The following is a 22,203-nucleotide window of genomic DNA, read 5'->3' as shown; positions in this document are numbered from 1 at the left end:
CTGAGGCGCTCTGCACCTCCTCACCACCAACGCACCCCGAAACCCAGAGCATCCAGCAGGCAGGGCAGCGTTTTCCACCAACAGATCGCTCATTGCATATTGGTTTTTTGAGATAATCAAGTATGTTTTCCTCCCTGCTTTCCCCCTCTCCATCTCAAGGGGTGGTTTATGCACCCTCGGGGTCCTCAGAGGAGCTTTGGGGCAGGACAGGGGGCAGAAGCTACCACAAGACACTCTTCTTCCTTTGCTTTGTTTCTAAAAGCTGGAGGCGTTGAGCAGCTTCCACTGGGGGCCTGGGGGGAAGACGGGACCGCCAGGAGGGAGGCAGGGCTTCCCCAGACTTAGAAGAGGTTGCTGGAGCCTAGAAAGGGCCCATGTGAGGTCACAGGGAGCAGGCAGTTGCCTGCAAACCAGGACGAGAGGCCTCACCAGAAAACAACATGGTGGCCATCTTAAACTTCAAGCCTCAAGAATGGTAAGAAAATAAGTTTCTATTGTTGAAGACACCCAGTCTGTGATACTTTGTGATGACAGCCTGTGCCCATGAGGACAGAGGCCTAAGGATTTCCGGGGGTCACTTTGGAGAGAGCCAATGGATGGGACCACCCCTTCACCCAGTCCGGTCCTGCCAGGAACAACCCCAGGACCCAGCCCAGGTCCTGCCAGGAACAACCCCAGGACCCACCCCAGGCCCAGTTTCTCAGTCATGCGGGAGGCAGTGGCCACTCTGAGTCAAGACTCACCCTTACCTCCACCCCCACTCCTCAGGGCATCCTCCCCATGGGGTGGGCCTCCAGCCCTGCAACCAGCAGCCAGAGCTCCACCTCAGTTCCCCCAGACCACAGCTGAGGGTGGGAAAGCATCCTATACTCACAGCACCCGCAGCTGCTTGAGCCCTGCAAAGTCGTTCTTATGGATCCGGGTGATGTTGTTGCCGTTGAGTTCCCTGGTGGAAAATGGAAAGAAGGAGATGGTGAGATGACCAGGGTGGGCCCCAGCCCAGGGGTTCAGTTCCAGGCTCCCCTCCCTGAGCCTGTCATCTCACCAACAAGGCTGGGTGCTTCCCTGCTAAGCCCAGGGACCCCCCAAGTCTGTGTCAAGGTCCAGAAAGCTGGGGCCTCTTTGCTGCAGAATCTGATCAGCAAAAGCCAAGGGGCGGGGGTTACTGTTGGGCATGCTGTGGAAATCAAAATGTGGGTTTGCCTTGAGAGGATTCAGTCTAGTTGGAGGACAAGACATTCACACAGGAAAGAATCTGGAAACTAGTCAATTAAAGAGGCTAGTCAGGTGGAATCCCAGCTGAGTCTCAGTTTCCACATCCATAAAATGGGGATAATAAGCACCTCAGGGGGCTAGCATGAGGCATAACAAGTAAAGAGCATGTCCTGAGCTTGGAATGAACACCCTTGAGGACACCAACACTATCATCTGGCTGATGCAAGCTGTCCTTTTTCTGGGCAGGAGAGAGCAGGGAGGACCACATCATTTTAGGGGAATGAGGAAGTGGGACTCGAGCTGAGGCAAAGACAAGGGTGATAAGGGGACAAAGCAGACATTCCAGGGAATGAGACAAACCTGGGGAACTGGGCTTTACATCCATCTTCATGGTGCCTAGAGAGTGGCCAACGTACCCACCTCACAGATGAGGTAGGAGGGGCTCAAGGAAGTTGAGGCAGTTTCCCAAGGTCACCAGCTGATAAACACCACCAGGGTCAGGACACATGGCTTCCTGACCCCATGGCCCAGGCTTTTTCTAGCAGGCCAGACCACGTCCCCAAGTCGACAAGCTGATAACTCATTCAAATCATCACACCCTCTACCCCTCCCCGGGCCTGGCTCCCGATCCTCAGGAGCAGCTAGGGAAACCCCTTCCCTGCTCTCTTTTCTAACAGAATCTCTGAGGGGCTTGAGGCCTCTCCAAGGTAACGAACATTGGTGAGAGCCCCAGACAAAGCCACTTCCCTAAATGAGGATAAGCATACCTTCCCAGGTGAGACCAACTCTTCTCAATGCAAAGGCCTTTTTTTTCCATTGAACTAAATAGTCTTCCCTGCAACAATCAGCACTGGCCTCACTTGTGCTGCTCCCTCATCTGCTCCTTCTGCAACCTGACCACGCTTCAAACATTGAGACTGTCAGCAAGAAGCCTTAAGTCGGCTCTCTCCACTAGCAGGGCTGGTTTGCTTGGGATCACCCTGCTGGAGCAAACATTCATCCTCAAACCCAAAGCTCAAGGAATTTGGGGTTGTTTTGATTATAAAGATGTGTCAGCATTGATTATAAGGGCAAAAAGGTTCAGCCTAAATGGACAACAGAGCATGCTTGGTTGACTTTCAGCACATCCCATAGACTGCATACTATGCACCCATATGGGCCTCCCTGGTGGTGCAGCGGTTGAGCGCTGGGTTGCGAAGCTGCCCGCAGCCTCTGCGGCACCGGTTCGATCCCCGGCTGCTCCCCGGCCACCGGAGGAGGGTCCCACATGGCGCGCAGACCTCTCCTGCCGCCCGCTGCTCCCCTCAGCAGTGTACTTCAGTCCTTCTGCCTGCTCTGCTCCCCGCTCTGGCTCTGGTGAATTCTCTCACCCTCCCGCGCTACTGACTGTACCCAGTGCATGTATAAATAAATAAATAAATCTTAAAAAAAAAAAAAACACTAAAGTTAGAAAAAATAAATAAATAAATTATGTTATAGTTCAGTCTGTATTGACAAGGAAGACTGTCCCTGATACAGTGTGTGGGAAGACGGTTTCAAGACAGTTGTATTCTATGATCACCTTTGTGTAAAAGCACACACCTGCATCGAGACACGTGTATCACAGAGGGCTGTCACCCTCCCATTAATGCCGATAACTGCCAACTGGTAGGACTTGAGAGTTTAGTTTCTTTTTTATACTTTTTTTGCGTTGTCATATTCTTTTAAAAAAGATATCTATATTTTTGCAAGCCAACAGACTATTCATGTACTGTGTTTAAAAATAAGAATAATAGATGCACATTATTGCAATTTTTCAGTTTCCTAAAAAACAAAGAAAAAATTAAAGTCACATATTAACCCATCACCCAGAAGTCAACCCCATTAACATTTTGTAATATTTTCACTCAAACCCGTTTCCTTGGGATACAATTCTTATGTAGTTGAGATGATTCAACAAATATTTATGGAAGACTGACTATTTGCAATGACTTGTAAGAATCTGAAGACACAAGATCGATGACATCAAAGAATGTGTTCATTCCTTCTACAATGTCACACCCTCTTTGCACTCCACTTAGGACTGTGGCTGACCAGAAAGTCTCCCCACAATTGAATAGATCGAGTTATCAGGCCATTCCTGCCTCCCTGTTACTGGAGCATCTGGGCTGTTCTGATGTTGTTCAGTTCCACACAACACTGCCTAAAGTTTGGCCAGCATTTGGGCGGAACACATCCCCAGAAAGAGAACTACACAGTCCAAAGTCACGAAAACTCAGATGAATTTTAAGAACATTCATGCATTCCTTCTCAGGGAAACCATGCTTATAAGCAACTGACTGCAACAAGTACTCATTTCACAGATAGCAAGACTGAGGCAAAGACAAACACTAAGACTTGTCTGAACAAAGCAGGGCCCTAACGGAACTCTGGGATCCTTGAGGGTTCCCATGGGCCAGCAGAGGTGGGGGCAGGGACGGCTGGTGACGTCTCATATTCACACCCCTCTCCTCTCACCCTTTTCCCAGGCCCCACTGTGCAGATGCCAAGACACATTTATTAGCCCACCCTCCTCCTCATTTCCTGCACCCAACCCACCCCCACTCAAGAAAAGGGACAGACAGAAGAGGATCATGGTGCAGACAGCAGAACAAATGCAGCCCCCTATCTCAGGAGGCCCTGCTGGCAGCTTCCAGGTGAGAATGTCCACGGAGGCCAGAGCCCACCCCAGTCCCCAGCCTGCCCCATTAGCCTTGTTCCCTAGAACCGGAGCTAAGTGCCTCCTCTCAGGGGAGAACTCTCTGTGAGACAGAGGCAGCTCTTATTAGGTTCCAGGTCTGAGGGCTGCTGTTTAAAAAGGCATTATCACCACATAAGCCGAGAGAATAAGAGAAGGATGACCTCCATCTACCCCACCAGCTCCCCCTCAGCAGGGCAACCCAGTCAGATCAAATTCCCAACCTGAGCCAGCCTCTTCCCCTTGAACCCTCAGCAGAGGCTGCTGGAATGAGGTGAGGAGGTGATTTTTCTCCAGTGCCTGATTCCTCCAACAGGTGGTCCAGGAGTGGCTGCCATGGAGACAGGCCCCTCCCTACCCCCTGGAGACACCCTCACCCCCAGCCAGCTGTTGTAACCTTAGGTCCTCTGCAGCCAGAGCACACAGTGGGGTGGGCCCTCAGGGCAGCCCACCCATTTCTGGGGAAGAAGGCAGGGTCCAGAGCTGCACTGGGCTCCTGAGGCGCTGGTCGCCAGAGCTCACAGCCACCTCTTCTCCTCACTGGGCGCCTGCAGTGTGCGGGCTCTGAGCCCAATCCAAGCATGCTTCATCTCACTTCACGCTCACAGCAACCAATGAAGTGAGTCATTTTCTCTCTGTCTTACGGGTGAAGAAACAGAGGCACAGACCAGTAAAGCAATTTTCCCAGTGCCACACAGCTACAAAGTGGTGGGGCAAGATTAAATCCAGGTCAGTATGAGTCCATATTCTTTATCCATCAACATCATGTTGATGGACCCTCCACCTCTCACCGCAAGTGGTCCTGGTTGAACAGGCCTGAGAAACAACTTGGAAGCTTGAAACACAAGACCATGAGCTCTGCCTAAGTACCAACCTCAGGGGAGTCCCTAGCACCTGGGCTAAGTATGTTCTTAATGGCTAAGATCTTGGACTTGGTGGCTAAGACTCTCCGGCTTCAGAGTCCTGCTCCACTACTACTAGCTGTATCACCTTGGGCATTTAGCTTAAATCCCTTGTGCCTCGGTTTTCCCTTTTATAAAATGAGGATAATGATCACACCCCACCTCTTAGAAATGTGAGGCTTAAATGACTTAATATTTCTAAAGCACCAAGAATCATGCAGGGCACGCATCTGTGCTGTCCAGCTCTGCATTACCTGCTGGATTATTTTAACTACTACAACTGTTGTTGCTGCTGTTTTCCTCCAGGACCATGGCTCCAGCAGGAGGCCAGTGCCCCAGGCTCAGCTCAGGCTGACACTGGACTGGCAGAGCCAAGCCGAGCAGGGAGGAGCAAGCTCTCTGTGCCCTGCAGGCCCCGGGACGCCATGCTAAGTCCAGCGATGGCATTGGAAGACGGTTCTCCCAAAGTGAGGAGTCTGTACCCATCGTTCTTCCCCAGGAGGAAACACACTCAAGGGGCAGATGGCCCCAATTTTCATCAGTTCCTGTGTGGTCCTACCTCCATGGCAAAAGATTTTGGAGAAAATCCTCTGAAGCAAAGTTACCAAGGAAAAAACAAAAACATATGAGGATTTCTTGAATCCTGTCAGGAAACAAGAATCTGAGCTCCAACATCTGGGTATTCATGATAAGCCGAAAAAAACCCTAGGATTTCCTGGAGCGGCAAGGATAAGCACCGTGGGCCCCTCTTGGGGTGTTCTGTACCCAAGCACAACCTACCCAGGAGCTCCAGTCACTCCTGGTGCTGGTTCCCCGGGAACCAGAACATTCGCACAGAACATTCACACTGCAGTGACGGTGGGAAGGCTCCAAATCCCTCCCTGCCCATCTCTGAAATATAAACACACACCCTCCGACTGTGGATGAGACTGGCATCTGGGCTGGGGAACTGTACACCTCAGTTCTGTTCTTTGAAAGCTTATACCTAAGTCAAATCCATGGCACAGTGTCTGCAGAATCAGACCTGATTACTGAAGGAGGGAAGAATTTCCCTACCTAGCCAGCCTCCTGACAGCAGCAGAGGGGCCCACAGACTGAACACCCCAACCTGCAGGTTGGCCAGCCGCGTGCCTGTTGCCCTGAGGAACCGCTTCACCAGGCTCCCCACATTCACTCTGGCTCCCCTCCAATGTGTTCTCCAAACCACAGCCAGAGTGATCTTTTCAAGATGCAAATCTGATCATGTCACTCCCCACTTAAGCCCTTCAATGAATCCCCATCACTCTTGGAATCAAGACAAAATCTTAGCATGAGCTACAAGGCCCACTCCCTGTTCTGGTTCCCTCCCTCCTGTGGTGGGGCCTTGGAGCTTGCCAGTCCCTCTCCCTAGATTGGCCCTCCTTCTGCTTTGCCTAACTCACTCCAACTTCGCCTTCCAATTGGTCAAACCTCCCTGCCACAGCCCCACTGGGTACCCCAAAGCTCTCCTCTGCAGCACAAAACAGGGGTGATTTCCTATGGACTTGGGGACTTCCTTGACAGATATGTCACACATGAATATGAACTCCTTGTGGACACAAGCACCGCCGGTTTTTTCTCATCATTCTGACCGTGGGCCTAACATAGCACATGGCTGCTGGCAGACTGTTAAGTGTGTCCTCAATGCAAGGACAAATTTGCATGAAAATTGACATATTTCAAATAACATTAGGTTGAGTGGGCTTTGCTTTCCCTGCTCCCCTGCTCCCCCACCTTCCCCAAAAACATATTAATTAATGTTTTTGCCAAATGAACACGAGCAAGAAAGTTGCACCCATAGCAGAAGCCGTTGTATAAGCATCAATCTCCCGTAGACCACCGGTTAAAAAACTGATTTTTCCTCAACTCCTAGAAAGGAAAACACCAGCCCACAGGGACTCAGGCACTCTGCTTCTCCTCAACCTGAACAGCCCAGCCTCAGGCCTCTTAGAACAGCCCTCTGGTCTTCACCTGCCCAGCAGCACAGCTGGCTCACTCTGAACAGACCTCAATCTACATGTTTCCTTCTCTCAACCAGTTTTCCTTAGGGTCCATTCAGTTCTCCTCCAGAGCCGGGGTCATGAATTGGAGCATGTTCAACACAAGGTCCTTTGTTGAAGGCCAGTCTCCTCTGCTAGACTGTGAGGGGCAGAGGCCACATCTGCTTTGCTCACTGTGAGGGTGCCTGGCACACAGTAGGTGTTCACTGAACATAAGCTCAATGAGCAACCCTGCCCACTGAGCCTGGCACATGCTCCCGATAGCCACCAAGCCTTCTCCACTGGGCTCAGGCCTTGGCAAGTCACGATCAGGGACTCCTCCAACTCCCTAGCAGAACTCACAGGTCCGGCACCAACCAGTACTGGAACACCCTCACTCCTGGCCACCCCCAAATGTAATGAGTCAAGAAACCCTAGAGACAGTAGTCGGGGGCCGGAGCCAAGACAGATTCGACCCCTCTCTCCACTGGTGTTCCTGGAGACCCATCCCGCCTCCTCGGCTGTCTCCTAGCAACATCTGTACAGGTATCTCCTGCTTTTCAGAAGTTCGTGTTAGACCACTGTGGTTGCATGAAAGACCTGCAGTAGTACCTGTTTTCACTAACCAAAAGAAATCCAAAGAGGAGTCGCTTTTATGACAAAAGGGGAAGCATGACCACAGCACTCAGCATCCACGCTGCAGCAGCCAACCCAAAGCCGGAGGCGCCCAGAGCAGCAAGAGTGGCCCTGTCAGCCCCCTCCCCAGCAACTCCCGCACAAGGCTGTGCGTTTATCACATTACTCCTGCTTTTACTGCATGTTCATGCTATTTTAGTGTGATTTGGTTGGTTATTTTGGGGTCCGGGAATGCTCAAAAAATTTTCCGTATAAGTTAATGGTAATTGCATTTCAATTTATGCCATTTTTGCCTATGAAAACTTTCACAGGAGTGCTCTAATTTTAGATGGTGGGGAAAACCTGCGCAATGACAACCAAGCCAGCTCATTTAAGCCTCTCTTACCTGTCTCAAAGATGTCTTATCATCCTTTCCGGATGAGGAAACTGAGACATAAAGAATTTTAAAAACTTGTCCTAAATCAGCCAACTGGTATGGCTGAGGAGGAAGGGTTTGAACCCTGGTATGTCTTGATTCCAGGATCCAGCTCTTTTTTTTTTAAGTTTCAATTGTGGTAAAAACACATAACATAAAATGTATTGCTTTAACCATTTTTACATGTATAGTTCAGTAGTGTTAAGTATATTCACACTGGTGTACAACCGATCTCCAGAACTCTTCAATCTTGCAATGTTATAGAAATAAATTCTAGCCTTTTTCCCAGGCAGAGGAAGAACAAGCGGTACTTCAGAAGGGTGAGGTCAGGAGAAGCTTTATTACTCATGCATGAGGTCCCAGACCTCATGGGTAGCTCTGTAAGGTCTGAGCACCGGTTTAAAGACCAAGGGTTCCTTTTATACACAACTATCTCCATATCTGTTACACTGATAGCATCATTTTTCAGCAGGCACAACCATATGCCGCAAAGTCCCCAGCCAAGGCGGGCAAGGCAAGGGGGGAAAGATGCAGGCATTCGGGGGCAGCCTTGGAGAGACAGACCAACTGGTTGGCTGCCCGACCTTGTATATAGAGCGCTGAGGCCCTGGCCATGAATCTTGAAAGGCAAAGAGCTGTAAGTAAGCAAACTTGTTAATTGTGCTTGCATTGGAATGTTCACTGAGCCTGGGCTGGAAGTTCTGCTGGAATCTTTATTATATTCATTTGTTCAATAATATATTTTCTCATCAGCAAAACTGAAACACTGTACCTACTAAACAATGCCCCCCACCCTCGCCCATCCTCACCCCAGCAACTACATGCTAACTTACGTCTCTATGATTTTGACAATTCAAGGTACCTCTTATAAGTGCAATCATATAGTGTTTGTCTTGTTGTAATTAACTTATTTTACTTAGAGTAATGTCCTAAAGATTATTCATCCATGTTGTGGTATGTGTCCGAATGTCCTTACTTTTTAAGTCTGAATAATATTCCATGTATTCACATGGCTTTGTTTCTTCATTCATTCATTCTGGAACCTGGGTTGCTTCTACCTTTTAGTTACTGTGCATGTTGCTATGAACATGGATGTACAAATATCTTTGAGATGTTGCTCTCGGTTCTTTTGTATATATACCCAAAAGAAGAAATGTTGGATCAAATGGTAATTCTTGTTTAATTTTTAGAGGCATATCCTATTATTTTCCACAGTGACTACACCATTTTACATTCCCAGACACAGTACAAAGGGCTCCGATACCACCAACATTTAGCTGTAGTTTTTTTAAATAGGAGATATTCTGCTAGATGTGTGGAAGCCAGAGTCCAGCTCTAAGCCCCAACTCATGCTGTGTTCTGTTTTGAGGCCCAAACTGCACCCCAGACCCTTCACCACTGAGGCCCAGCCTCACTCTTGCCAATTCCCCTCCCAGGTCTGGGTTCCCCTCCAAAACCATGATCCTGTAGAAGGGACCCCACACAGCCACCAGGCTTCCATGTCCATTGCTGCCAGCCTGCTTTCCACTCACTGCCCACCCAGGGCCCTGACCTCTGCCTGCAATACCATCTCCTTACACCCTCAACTCTGCTCACCACCCCCACCCACCAGGCCGACACCCCTCCCCACACCAGCTGCAACTTGGGTCCATCTGGTAAACAAGAGCAGGGAGGGATCCATTGTAACCAGTTTGCCTTTCTGGTTCCCATGTCAAGCCCTGAAGGGGTTTTGTTAAGTGCTGAATGAACCTCTGACAAATGAATGAATAATAGAAGCTAGGCCTTGTGTGGAGCATAGTCAAACTCAAAAGCAAACTCAAACACATCTCAGAGCCTCAAACTCAGGGACTCTCAGCACACCACCCACTGTTCAGCTGTTTAGCCTGGGGCAGATGGCTCCACCTCTCTGAATCTTCTCTGCAAAGCAGCAGTAATACTTTCCTCCCAGGACAGTTAAGAGCAGAGGTGGGTAAAGCATCTTGCTCTGAGTCTGGTGCAAGGGAGGGACTCTAAATGGTGACCCCCACATCATCAGGATCCCCTCTTTGCCACTCTCCACCTCAGCTCCTCTCCGATCTTCCCAGCGTCCCAGAAGGCGCAGCTTCCTCTATTTCACCATGGGCTCCCACGCCCTCCTGGGGCTCCCCTGCAAACCACTTGCCCTGAGCGGGATCCCTAGTGGAGCTCCCAGGCTTGTTCTCACCTCCCGAAACTTCCTCCCCACCTACTCTCTCTAGACCATCTGCCTCCCGCCTTCTACTTCTCACAGGAAACCGGTCTGTCCAGCTTTGCCAGTGACCCCCCATCACAGCTCCAGAAGCTTTCCTTGGACCTCATCCTCAGACAGACTGGCGGCTCTCTGCACACTCAGCCCTCCTGTCCATCCCAAAACTCCTTCTGCAGCTTTGGGAATTGCTACCCAGGCCAGGTTGGATCCACAAACCCTAGCCCAGTGCCAGAGCAACTCTTGTCTCCCACCACCTCCTACCCATGGCCTCCCTTCCTCCTGCCCTCTTTTTTTTTTTTAAAGATTTATTTATTTATACAAGAAACATGGTACAGGCCAGATGTGTGTGGGGGTGAAAGGATTCACCAGACAGAGCTGGGAGCAGAACAGGCAGACTGACCGAAATACACTGCTGAGGGGAGCGGTGGGCAAGACAGGAGAGGTCTGCCCGCCATGTGGGATTCTCTCCGACCGGCTGGGATCGAACCTGCACTGCAGAGGCTGCGGACAGCTTCACAGTGCGGCTCTCAACCGCCTACACCACTGGGGAGGCCGACCTCCTGCCTTCTTACTGCCGGCAGAAGCTACAGGCTTCCCGGGGGGTCTTGGAAGGATGTACTTTCTGCACAGGAAACCTGGCACCACACAGTGATTCCCAAATTGTGTTCTGGGTACCTCCAGCAATCCAAATCACCCAAATGGCCTTTGTCAAAGATGCTGAATCAGCACTTCTGGGAAGGACGAGGGAATCTCCATTGCATACCGGCTCCCCAGGACAATCCAACTCCATTGATGTTTCTGCTTTCCTGCCTTCCAGGCCCTCCCTACTGTCTCTAGCCTGAACATGCTACAGAGTAACCACCCCTATCCCTACCTCCAGGGTCATATTTTTCATGCAGCTTTGTACTGCCAATTCAAACAGAACAGCAAAAGCCAACTTCAGGGCTCTTTATCCTGGATCAGTCACCCTCCCCAGCTTTACTCTACTCACAAGATCATTCTCCCAGGCTCCAGCATTTGAGTACCCACAACCTTCCCACGTGCTCTTTGCACCCTCCGCCTTGGTCCGGGCTGTTTCCTCTCCTGTGTCAACCTCCGGAGCAGCCTCCTGACTCTGATAGTGATGGAGGATAAGGATAGAAAAGTTGGAAAGGAGATGTCACAAGACCAGAAACCTGGCTCACACAATGCCAGGAGCTGGAGGTGGGGGTAGAAGTGATTCAGAGTCATTAAACCAGCTACAGGAACTAAAAATCCTTAGGCGCCAAGGCCCAAGCCCAAGCAAGGTGCCAGATGCTGTTAGTGTCACAGGGCGCAGACAGTAAAGACATGGAGATTGAGGGCCATTGTAGATCCTCCGGTGCCTTTCAAATTCTATATAGTTATCCAAAATTAGCAGCAAATGGCCCACTCCACAAAGGAGTGAGCCCCCTCCCAAAGAGAAGAAGACTCTATTAGTGCAGTCTCTGCACTGGCACGGAGCAGCAGTCCTGCCAACCTGTGACGATGCAGGTGCTTCTCTTCACCAGTTTTCTCCCTCCACAGGGCAGCAGCCTGCCCGCCCAGCCGTGACCTGTGCCACGCTGCTGACGTCCACAACAGAGGCAGCTCTCCTCAAGGCTGCCCACCTGCCACCACGCAGGCCTCTCTTTTAGCAAACCTGTCCCATTTGGGCAGCTCTTCCTGCCCGCTGATGTCTGTGCAAGTGTCCTTTATTCTTCTCTCCCTTTCCTTAATAAACGTGCTCTTTTGGCTAAAACTGAGGTCTCTGTCTCGTGGAGAAACTCTCCTGGGAAACCCACCGCATGCCGCTGAAAGGGGAGCTCTGGTAAAACCTTTCCCAGAGTGAACCCAAGGACCCCGCTCTCTGAACCCAACTCCAAAAATACCTTCACAAGGACTGTGGTAGTTTCACAAACTGCCACATACTTAGTGACTTAAAACAACACAACACATATATACGATCTTACAAGACGACATCAGAAGTTCAAAATCAGCCACACTAGGTATAAAGTCCAGGTGTTGGCAAAGCTGCGTTCCTTTCTAGAGGCTCTGGGACAGAATCCATTTCCTTGTCTTTTTCAGCTTCCAGAGGCCTCCTGCCTTCTTTGGCTTGTGGCCTCTTCTTCCCAGCACTACCATTCTTGCTTCCGTTGTCACATCTCCTCCTACTTACTCTGGTCCTCCTGGTCACTGGGCCCACCCAGGATCATCTGTCATTTCAAGAACATTAACTTAATCCTATTTACAATGCCCCTTTTTTCCTCTAAAGTAACAGATTTACAGTTTCCAGGGATTCAAGTGTGGACATCTTTGGGAACTATTATTCAGTCTTCCAGAATGATGATATTTTTAAAGCAAAAAATCACAACCAAGAAATGATTTATCAAAAGCTTTTTTTAATATTTCATCAAAACACACATTTTTGGAGCTTCTACTTTGTACCAGGCAATTGGAACACAAAAAATACATGAGACACAACCCCTGCCCTCAGGAATCAACACCCCAGGTACCCATCAATCACCTTCTTAAAAAGCAATAAAATTTTCTTCCCTACAGAAAGATTTCAATTAATAAATGTAGAAGGAATAAGGGAAATAGAAAATCAAAAGTGGATAATGATGGTTGCAGGCAAGATCCATTAATAGATGTTAAAATTAGTAGATGAGAATTTGAGGACAAAAAGGATATCACATCGTCTCAAAGAATCTCCCCCCAAATGTTTATTAATTCTAATGGATAGTAACGTTACAGTGGAGACACCTGACAGACACCATCTCAACCATGAAGGCTAACAGCACCAGTCATCAGACTTATCTATAGCATCTATCTCCTGATAAGAAGATCCCAAGGGGCACATCACCTCCCTGACACTCTTATCCAAGATGCAAAACCTCAATCTAATAATGAAAAAAAAAAAAAAACTACAAGTAAATAACCAGTACTTTTCAAGAATGCCAAGGTCATGGAAAGCAAAACAAGATGAAGGAATTGTCAGAGATTGAAGGAGACTAAGGTGATACACATCTAAATGTGAATTAGAATTCTGGATAAGATTCTAAAATGGAAAAACAACATTATTGGGAAAACGGGTGAAATCTAGTAAAGTCCATAGTTTAGTTAAGTCTTGGACAATGTTGATTTCATAGTTTTGACAATCAAGTTATGGTTATAAAAGATGTTAACAAGAGAAACCGGGTAAGGGGAATATGGCAAGTCTTACTTTAAGCTAATACTATTTTCAGATTTTTATTTTTGAAAATATTAAAATATAGATGTCCTAGAGAGCAAACACCACCGTCACCATAACCAGCAGCACCCCCCACTGCCAGTTCATATCTCCCTTTTACCCCACCCCAAATCCAGACTACCCCATCTTTCACTCATCACTCTCCACTCAAAACCCCTGGGAACAAGTGCTGAAAGGGTCTTGTCAAAAGGACCCAGGAGCATCTTGTGGGGCTCCTACTGGCCAAATGTGGGACACTTTGAATATCAAATTATAACCCAATGTATAAAATAGTAATCTGTAAATGCACACCATTACAGACAGACAGACAAGCAGGTGGAGAAGGTAAGTTCTGTCTTACAACAGAATGCTAACTAATAAATAGAAGAAATGATGGAGAAGAAATGATGGAGTAGAAATTTCTCATCAGCGGGTCTCCACACTAATGGATGAAAGTTTGATGAGCAACAGAATATTCACCTAGCCTCAAAGTATCTCCCCCAAAATTACTAAAATCACCAACACTGGGACAAATGGACATGAGAAAGGATGCCAAATTGAGGGACTTGCTACAAAATAACTGGCCTGTATTCTTCAAAATGCCAAGGTCAAGGGAAATAAAGAAAGGTCTAGGAATTAGTCCAAATTAAATATAAAGAGCCAGGACTTGTAAAGGCCACATGTGATCCTTGACTGTGTTGTGGACCTGGAAAGAGAAGAATCTTAGAAGAGATTTTGGGGACAATTAATGAAATTCAAATATGAATTAGAGTAGATAATAGTGTTGAGCCAATGTTACATTTTCTGATTTTGTAGCCTTGTTTTGCCTAGAAAATACATTCAGAAGTATTCAGTCAAAAAAACTACAAAGTCTCCAACCTCATATTAAATGGTTCAGGAAAAAAATTCTGTGTGTGTGTGTGTGTGTGTGTATAATATATAGTAAAGCAAAAGGGCAAAAATAGAAAGCATTGAATCTGAATAGCCATCTACAGGAGTTCCTGCTACTTCTGTTACAAATTTCCACATGTTTGAAATTATTGCTAAATTAAAAGTTACAGTGAGCACAAGGAATCTTTTGGAGTGAAAAATATTCAAAAATTGAATTGTGGTGATGTTTACACAACTCTGTAGATTTATTAAAAATCACTGAGCAGTAAAGAAAAGGTTTTAATAAAAAAAAAAAACTTTACACACACACCCCCTACCTCTTGATGACTCCCCTCAGCCCTGCCCATGGCCCAGTACCCACCTATTTATTTAATCTCCCCTCACAGAACTCACCAATGCAAATGCTCACTCCAGCAGCAGGGCCTGTCCTCACCTTCTTTCCCCCCAAAATGGCACATGTTTTCTGAATGCCCAGGAATTCCCTATCCTCGATTCACCTCTCTACTTACCTGCCCAACCTTCAGGCCCATTTCAAATTCCAGGAGCCCGGTCAGTGCAGAGACCTGACACCTGCTGTGTTCTCACCCACCTCTGTCACCTCTGACATGAGCAAGGATAACTTTCCACGCACATCACTCTGGCCACTTTACATGGAGTGTTTCATTTGCATTCACAGTCCTACAGAGAAGTAAAGTACTGTTGTTGGCCCCATTTTGCAGCTAAGGAAGTCAAGTCACGAGTGCACTGCTTGAGAGCCTCCTGCAGAGAGACAGAAATCACACAGGACCCTTCCAGCCAGCACCGTGTGGCAGCCACAGCTGCAGGCCCTACAGTCGTCCCTGCACGTTTATTCTTCACAGACAGACCTTTCTTTCCCACCAGCCACGAGCGCCCCAAATAGCAGGTCCACACCCTGAGCCTCAGTCACTGTGCTCGTGGCAGGTGCCCAACAGCTGTTTGTCCCCCACAGGCTGGGCTCCAGAAACGAGTGGAGGGGGTCTGGGGCTCGTCAAAAAGAGGAGCCAATTCTCCACCCCAACACAGCCCAGCTCCCTGGCTACTGCCCAAGGCCCGGCCGTCATCTGCTCTGGGTAATAAGTATTTGTATGGCGATAATTACAGCATTTGGGAAGAAAATCCCATTAAGCAAGAGCCCTGCCGAGCTGCTAATGCCGGCACAGAACTGGAGGCGGCAACTCCGCCAAGCGCCCGTCTGCTCCCAATAATGCAGGCGCTGCCCAGCCCCACCGCGCACAGGCCCCCAAGGAGCTCAGCCGGCCGCGGGCAGCCTCAGCAGCCTGGGCCACCACGGCCAGCCCCCTGCCTCTCAGAGGGGCAGAGGAAGGGCAGCCCCATATCCCTGCACTCCAAGGTTCCAGGGGATCCAGAGACCGAGGCTGTCTGGAGAGGGAAGAGGAGACGGGGCAGCGTGAGGCCCAGCATTGAGTGGCGCCCAAGTTCCTTTCACGTCTCTGCAATTTTCTGTCACCTTAATAACAATAATAACACTACCATTTATTGGGCACTTGCTGTTTGCCAGGCCCGGTGCAAAGTGCTTCTCCCAGCATCACCGCATTTAATCCTCACGGCCACCTTCTAAGCAGGTCCTGTCATCAGCCCCACTTTGTGGGCAAGGAAATGGGGGTTCTGAGAAGTCACACTTTTCTCTGGAGCACTTACCCCAGCTTGCAATTACAGGTTTATTCTCATATTATGTCATTCATCTCTACCCATCCACCCCCACCCCCCCCACCCCCACACACACACCACCCACTGGACTAAACCTCGGGGAGAGCTGGGCGGTTTCGGTTTCAGTGCGACACCATTCACCCGGTGAGATGCAGACACTCATTAGATAGCTATCTGTTGAATGAGTGAATTAAAGCCTATGGCGTGCCCAAGGTCCCCCCAGCTGCTGAGTGGCAGAGTAGGGCTAAAACCCCAGACAGTCTGGCTCCAGAGCCATGCCATCACATGGTGACAGCACTGGGGCCCCACCGCCAGTCCTTGCAAAGCAACCAACTCCAAACCCCAAGAATCAGGGCAAAATGCCCAAGTGTGGGGAAGAAGCCCTCTGAGCCACTGAGCTCCAGGACAGGGTTGTGCAGCAGGCTCAGTGCTCAAATGCTTGCCTCCCAGGCTCTCCCCTGCCCCATCTGAACCATCAAAGCTTTGAGCTTGAGTTTCTCAAATAATGAAAAATAATAATAACGTCACCTACTGTTTGAGCCACAAAGCACTCCACACACATAGCATGGGTGAATCCTTGCAAAAGATTCCCTTGCAAAATAGGCGTCACTATCCCCAGAGGTCCAGGTACAGTAGAACACCAGCCATGTGCTCACTTAGCCCTCACCATCAGTCTACAAAGCTATGTTATCTCTTTTCACAGATGGGGAAACTGGGGCTCACAGAGGGGCCCTGCCACCAGTCATCCAGAGCCCAGCAGTCAGCCTGCTCTGGAGACTCAAGCCCCGCCAGGAGGCAGCTCTCTCTACGCAGCGCAGGGCTCCGCTGCAGATCCCAGTGCCCTGCTCAGCAGCCTGAGCAACCAGGCAGGAGTCAGACCTGGCTTCAGTCTGGTCCACCACAGCCACCAGCCAACCATTATTTGTAATCCCAAACAGGCCCCAGACAATCAGCCTGGGTTGCCCCAGACTGTCTTTACAAGGCATCACCACCCAACCCTGTTGAATGGGGCTCCAGAAAAGCCAGAAGGCATCAGTCTAACAGGTCTACAACGCAGGCGCGTACCCTGGGCAGTGGACAAACTGGCCGGGAGGCACGATCATATATTCTACAGAACATGGAGGAGAGCTGTTCCTCCCGGCCTGGCGGACAGCAGAGGGGAAACAGGAACAAACATGCTGGCCAGCAAGCCTTCCTCAGGCCCTTCTCCGACTCTCCAGCCTCTGGCCTCTCCCTTCACTGCACCCTGTACCCGCAGGGGAATCTGTGGCAGATGGCTGGAAGGGTGAAGCTTAAAGAAGGGGATAAGGAGGGAGGGGGTGTCCACACATTCTGAACTCTCTTATCACTGTCTCCTGGACACTCCAGTCCAAAAGATTTTTTAATTAAAAGAAAAAAATCCAACTGAAAATCAAGGTCCTTGAGTGAAGGAAATGCAATTAATAGTGGCCATAGCTCGGTCCCCCTGAGCCTGAGTCCTTCAAAGAAATGAAGCTCTTTGGAGGCGTCTACTGCACCCCCAGTCCTCATTCCATATTTTAATTGTTCTGCTGTAGTGAATCACTCAGCATCCCTTCCCCACCCGGCCCACCAGCCCCACAACCACTCTGATTGAACCAATTTCCTCAACAGCTCTGGGACCTGCACAACCTCTTCCCAGAAGTCCCTACAGCAAACCAATGACAATTTCTTCCCATTGGGGGAACAGACCAGGAGTTTAGAATATATGATCATAAAGTCGCCAGCCTCACAGGCTGCTGTAGAAGCTGCCCAGAGGACAAAAGGAAAATGCACAGCTGCAGTCTATAAAAATTTCACAGCGTCAGAAGAAACCACCGTTTCAGGCCTGATGCTGCGCAACACCCATATTGATCAGAGAGCGCATTTGCCACAGTTATTTTGAGTCCGCCTGGGCTCTCCCCAAGGCCTCTTTTTCAGAGTGTTCTTTTCCTCCTCAGATGGCTCTTATGTGGGCTGCCTGTGGAAAAAGCAGCTCCCTCTGCTTTCTGCATCCTTCTCCATCCGAGAAGTTCGGCACACAGCACAGATCACAGCTCCCTGTCACCCCCACCAAAACTCATCCCTGAAGTTCCAGAGTTAAAATCCAGAGAAAGAAAGGCCTTCCTGACTCTTCCCAACCTCCAGGTCCCTCACACCCCACAGTACACATGTTTCAGCCCAGGGCCAGGCTGATCTGGGGCCCATCCAGCCAGGCACTTCATAAGCACAGGCCTTCTGATCCTGCTACTCCCTCTGTCTGTGTCGCTGCCATCCCACCAAGCACTACTGGGCCCCAAAGTGTCCTGACCAAGTGACCCATTCTCTGAGAAAACCTTTTACCCCAGGGCTTATCACCCCAATGCTTCCCCTGCCACAACCCCATCAGGCTGCTGATCCAGGCCTCTCCCAAAGACGTATGGTTGGATACCCCCTCCCCAGTCCTCTGTACTGTACCCCCCTTGAGGGTAGACATGGGCTGACACCCTCCTGGAGCCTCAGCATTCAGGGCAGTTCCTGTCTCCATAAACATCTGCTGAGTGAAATAGATGAGACTCCTCTCCTGAGCCCGCTGCAATACGGGCTTTCCCCAGTAGCCGAAAGGAGAGCATGCTTAGGAAGACTTTCCTAAGTGGAAATGTGTAAGGCAAAGAAGCAATTTCCATTAATTTATATGGAAATTCTTTGAGTGTTCCCAGACCCCCAAAATAACCCATCAAATAACACATAAAACCCAAAATAACACTAACATATTGTAAAAGCAGGAAAGATATGATAAATACACAGCCTATATAAAGTGGTTCCGGGGAAGGAGCTTGGTGGTGCCACTCTCACTGCTTGGGGAGCCACTGCCTCTATAACAACTGTTGCAAAATGAATGCGAACACTACTCTTGTCTTTTGTCATAAAAGTGGAAATCCTCTTGCAAAATCTTGTAGTTCACAAAAGAAAGTACTAATGTGGGTCTCTCACAAAAGCAAAGAGGTTTTTTTTTTTTAAAAAAAGATTTATTTATTTATTTATTTATTTATATAAGCACTGGGTACAGTCAGAAGCGCGGGAGGGTGAGCGAATTCACCAGAGCCAGAGCGGGGAGCAGAGCAAGCAGAAGGACCGAAGTACACTGCTGAGGGGAGCAGCGGGCGGCAGGAGAGGTCTGCGCGCCATGTGGGACCCTCCTCTGGTGGCCGGAGAGCAGCTGGGGATCGAACCGGCACCGCAGAGACTGCGGGCAGCTTTGCAACCCAGGGCTCAACCGCTGCGCCACCAGGGAGACCCAAAAGCAAAGAGGTTTAAAGCAAACTTTCGCAAAGCAAGGGATACCTGTCACGGTTCTCACTCAGTGGGCATCCTGGTGTAGCAGGCACTTCTTGGACATTATCTTCAGTCCTCACAAGCACCAGAGACTTTATGTATCAGCAGCCCCATTTTCTTGATAGAAAACAACCAAGGCTCAGAGAAATTAAGTAACATGCCCAAGGCCACACAGCAAATACCTGAGTCAGGATTGGAGCCTCTGCACTAAATTTCACTTCCATCCCAGTCAATGGCAAAAGACCTACAGTTTATGAAAGTCAAAACAGACAATGTCCTAAAAATTAAAGGTGATGCAAGAGCAAGGAATAAGGAGATGACTTCAAGATTCAAGATCCAAAAGCAAAGGAGAGGGGCTAATGTAAGCTGCTACCAGGGTAACAGCTGCAGGAGAAATGCCCCAGTGGACAAGGCAAAGGAACAGGAGTAGGTCCAGAGGGAATGGGTATGAAGGGTGACCTTGCAACCTCAGGTCTCCTCTGGCTGGATTTCTGATGCTCAGGTCCATACAGGATAAAACACCGGCTGCCCTAAGGAATTTGGTTTGGCCCAACTCTCTCCAGGCCAGCCAGCACCTATCCCCGGCCCCACAACACACATGCCCTCACACACACGCATGCACATATTGCTTCCCATTTAGATTGCATCTAGATTGCAAATTCTCTGAATCCTCTATGGGAATTTTTCAGACTCAGCCAAGAAAAGTCAGGGGCAAATGTGTATTCAGTAATTGCTGACCTTGGTACAGAGTTTGATCCAGGAGACATTCTCTCCTGGGTCAGACCTCTGCCTCTGAACGGCTGGGAGCCTGGAAAATGTGCTCCAAAGTTACAGAAATATGTTTGCCTTTCCTGAGAGCCACCACGGTTGCCCCCAGAGCGTGGGGAGAAGGAGTAGGCAGTTTTCAAAGGAACTGGCAGCCTTTGCCAAAGTCCAGTCCAAACACTTCCCAAAGCAGTCACCTCTGCAGGCAGCACAAAGGCCCCACGCGTGACCACATATCTACATGCACAACCAATGTACAGGGATGGTCACTACTGAGGTGGCACCACGAACACTATCTAGACACATACCCTGCCGGAGACCCTCAGAAAACAAAGTACATAGAGATCTTAGACACACATACACACTAATATACACCCCCTACAAAGCTCTAGAAAAAGCTGAGTTTCCTCAAGAATTCAGAAGAGAGAACATGATGGTTTTTATGACTTGTCACAGTCAATGTCTTTAATGTCCTCTCCCGCTCCAAGCTCCTGACCTCCCATTATTCACAGGGTTCCCAGTCCAGGTCACGCCTACGCATCGCTGGCAACACCCCACTCCCCCAACCCAAAGCTCTCAGGTCCTATTGTCTGCCTAGGTCAGGGATGGCTGGATGGAGGTGGGGGTCAAGGTCTGACACCTGCAAGGGAAGAATTCTTAAGGCTCAGGGGCAAACAATGGGGAGGAAGGAGATTAGGAACTTCAACTCCATCCCACCTTGCCCCCCATCACTAGCCTGCTAGTCCTCGGAGCTCGAACCCACACAGCCTCTCAGGACACAGCCCAAGCCCCAATGTGCCCAAAAGGAGACACTGTGCCATGCAAGTGAGGGAGCTGCCCTCCTGGGTGCCAGGAAGGTTTCTGACACCCCTGAGGAATAAAGTGCTGGCGCAAAGGGAAGGGCCTGCTGGTGCTGAGCTCTGGGTGCAGGTGTGAGGCTGGAGCTGACAACCCCGCCTGGGGCCCTCTGAATCCAGGGAAAGGGAAACAGCCGGCTCCTGGCTCTTGACTGGGGAAGAAGCCCAGCGACACTGACCAGTCCATTGGCTGTGGAGCAGGTCCCTAGGGCTCTGCCCCCACCCCAGCCCTGATTGCTTCTGGGTGGGAGGGGAACCTTGAGGATCCCTGGAGGCCAGGGCAAGGGTCCATACTCACAGGCGTTCGGTGTTCCGTGGGATGTTCTTGGGGATGGCCTGCAGCCCCGTGCCGTGGCAGTCCACCGTGGTGCCGGTGCAGGTGCAGAGGGCGGGGCACGCAGTGGCACCCAGGTGCCACGCGGCTGTCCACAGCAGCAGCCAGAGCTCTGGCCGGACGAGTCTCGCCGAGGGTCCCCTCCAGGGCATCAGCGCCATGGTGCCCTCACCGCGTCCCGCTTGTGCACCAGACGGCTACAGCCGTTTACCATCCCCGTCCGGGGCCGCCTCCAGGTGCAGTCCCGGGGCAGAGCCACGGAAGACACCGCGGGCTGTGGCTGCGCCCTGGCGGGCTGGGAGGCACCTCGCTCCTCCGAGCGACAGCCCCGGGGCGCGGACTGAGCGGGGGCGCCTGGGGCGGAGGGCGCTCGTCTCCTCTCGGGTTTCTCGCTGGCTGCGTCTCCCTCTCTCCCTCCCTCCAGCTCCCAACTGACTGCTGCGAGAAGGAAAATGGGCAGGCCCCGCGCGCGCACGCACCTCGCGCGCACACACACACACACACACGCATGCACAATCACACACTCACACCCGCACGCCCGCTCCCACCCGGCAGTCATCCATCAATCGAAAAGCACACATCCAGGGCCAGACTCCTCCCCCTGGCAGCCAGCAAGCCCCCCCCACCGCCCCCGCCTCCCGACGACCACTCGGCGGCTGCGGAGCCCAGCACTGTTTCAGAGGTGAACCCCGGGGGCGCGCCGGGAGCCGGCAGGGGCCTGCGGCGGGGGGGGGGGGGGGGGGGGGGGGGAAGCGGAGGGAGCCACGGCTCGACCTGTTGGTCCCAGCCCTCGCCGGCGCTGCACAACGCGCGCGCGCGCACACACACATACACACTCACACACACACGCGCGCGCGCGCACATCCACACACACGCACACACACACAGGGAGGATGCTCACACTTAGACACACGAGCCCGGCCCCAGCGGCGCCAGCTGCTGGTCCAGAGGGGGAGGGGATCTTATTTAGCCACCTGGACCGGTCCCCTGGTCCACAGACTCGCTTTCCCCGACGGCA

At 50.5% G+C, this 22,203-nt stretch overlaps 1 protein-coding gene across 1 annotated transcript in view; it reads right to left on the bottom strand.

Moving 5' to 3' along the window:
- Positions 1 to 21,748, bottom strand: part of SLIT1 (slit guidance ligand 1) — a gene marked incomplete at its 3' end in the record, with an annotated part of 143,308 nt that extends 121,560 nt beyond the window's left edge. The window contains exons 1-2 of the mRNA XM_084245748.1: positions 21,150 to 21,748; positions 875 to 946 (exon numbers count right to left, since the gene is read on the bottom strand). Coding sequence (XP_084101874.1) covers positions 875 to 946; positions 21,150 to 21,346 — 269 coding nt within the window. The 5' untranslated portion in view covers positions 21,347 to 21,748. The remainder of the gene's footprint in view (positions 1 to 874; positions 947 to 21,149) is intronic.
- Positions 21,749 to 22,203: the final 455 nt, after the last annotated feature.

This window comes from Talpa europaea (genome assembly GCF_964194135.1).
Source record: "Talpa europaea genome assembly, chromosome: 10".
In the NCBI taxonomy this organism is placed as follows: Eukaryota; Metazoa; Chordata; class Mammalia; order Eulipotyphla; family Talpidae; genus Talpa; species Talpa europaea.
The sequence above is the reverse complement of the archived record's forward strand: the minus strand, read 5'-3'. Positions and strand labels throughout refer to the sequence as shown.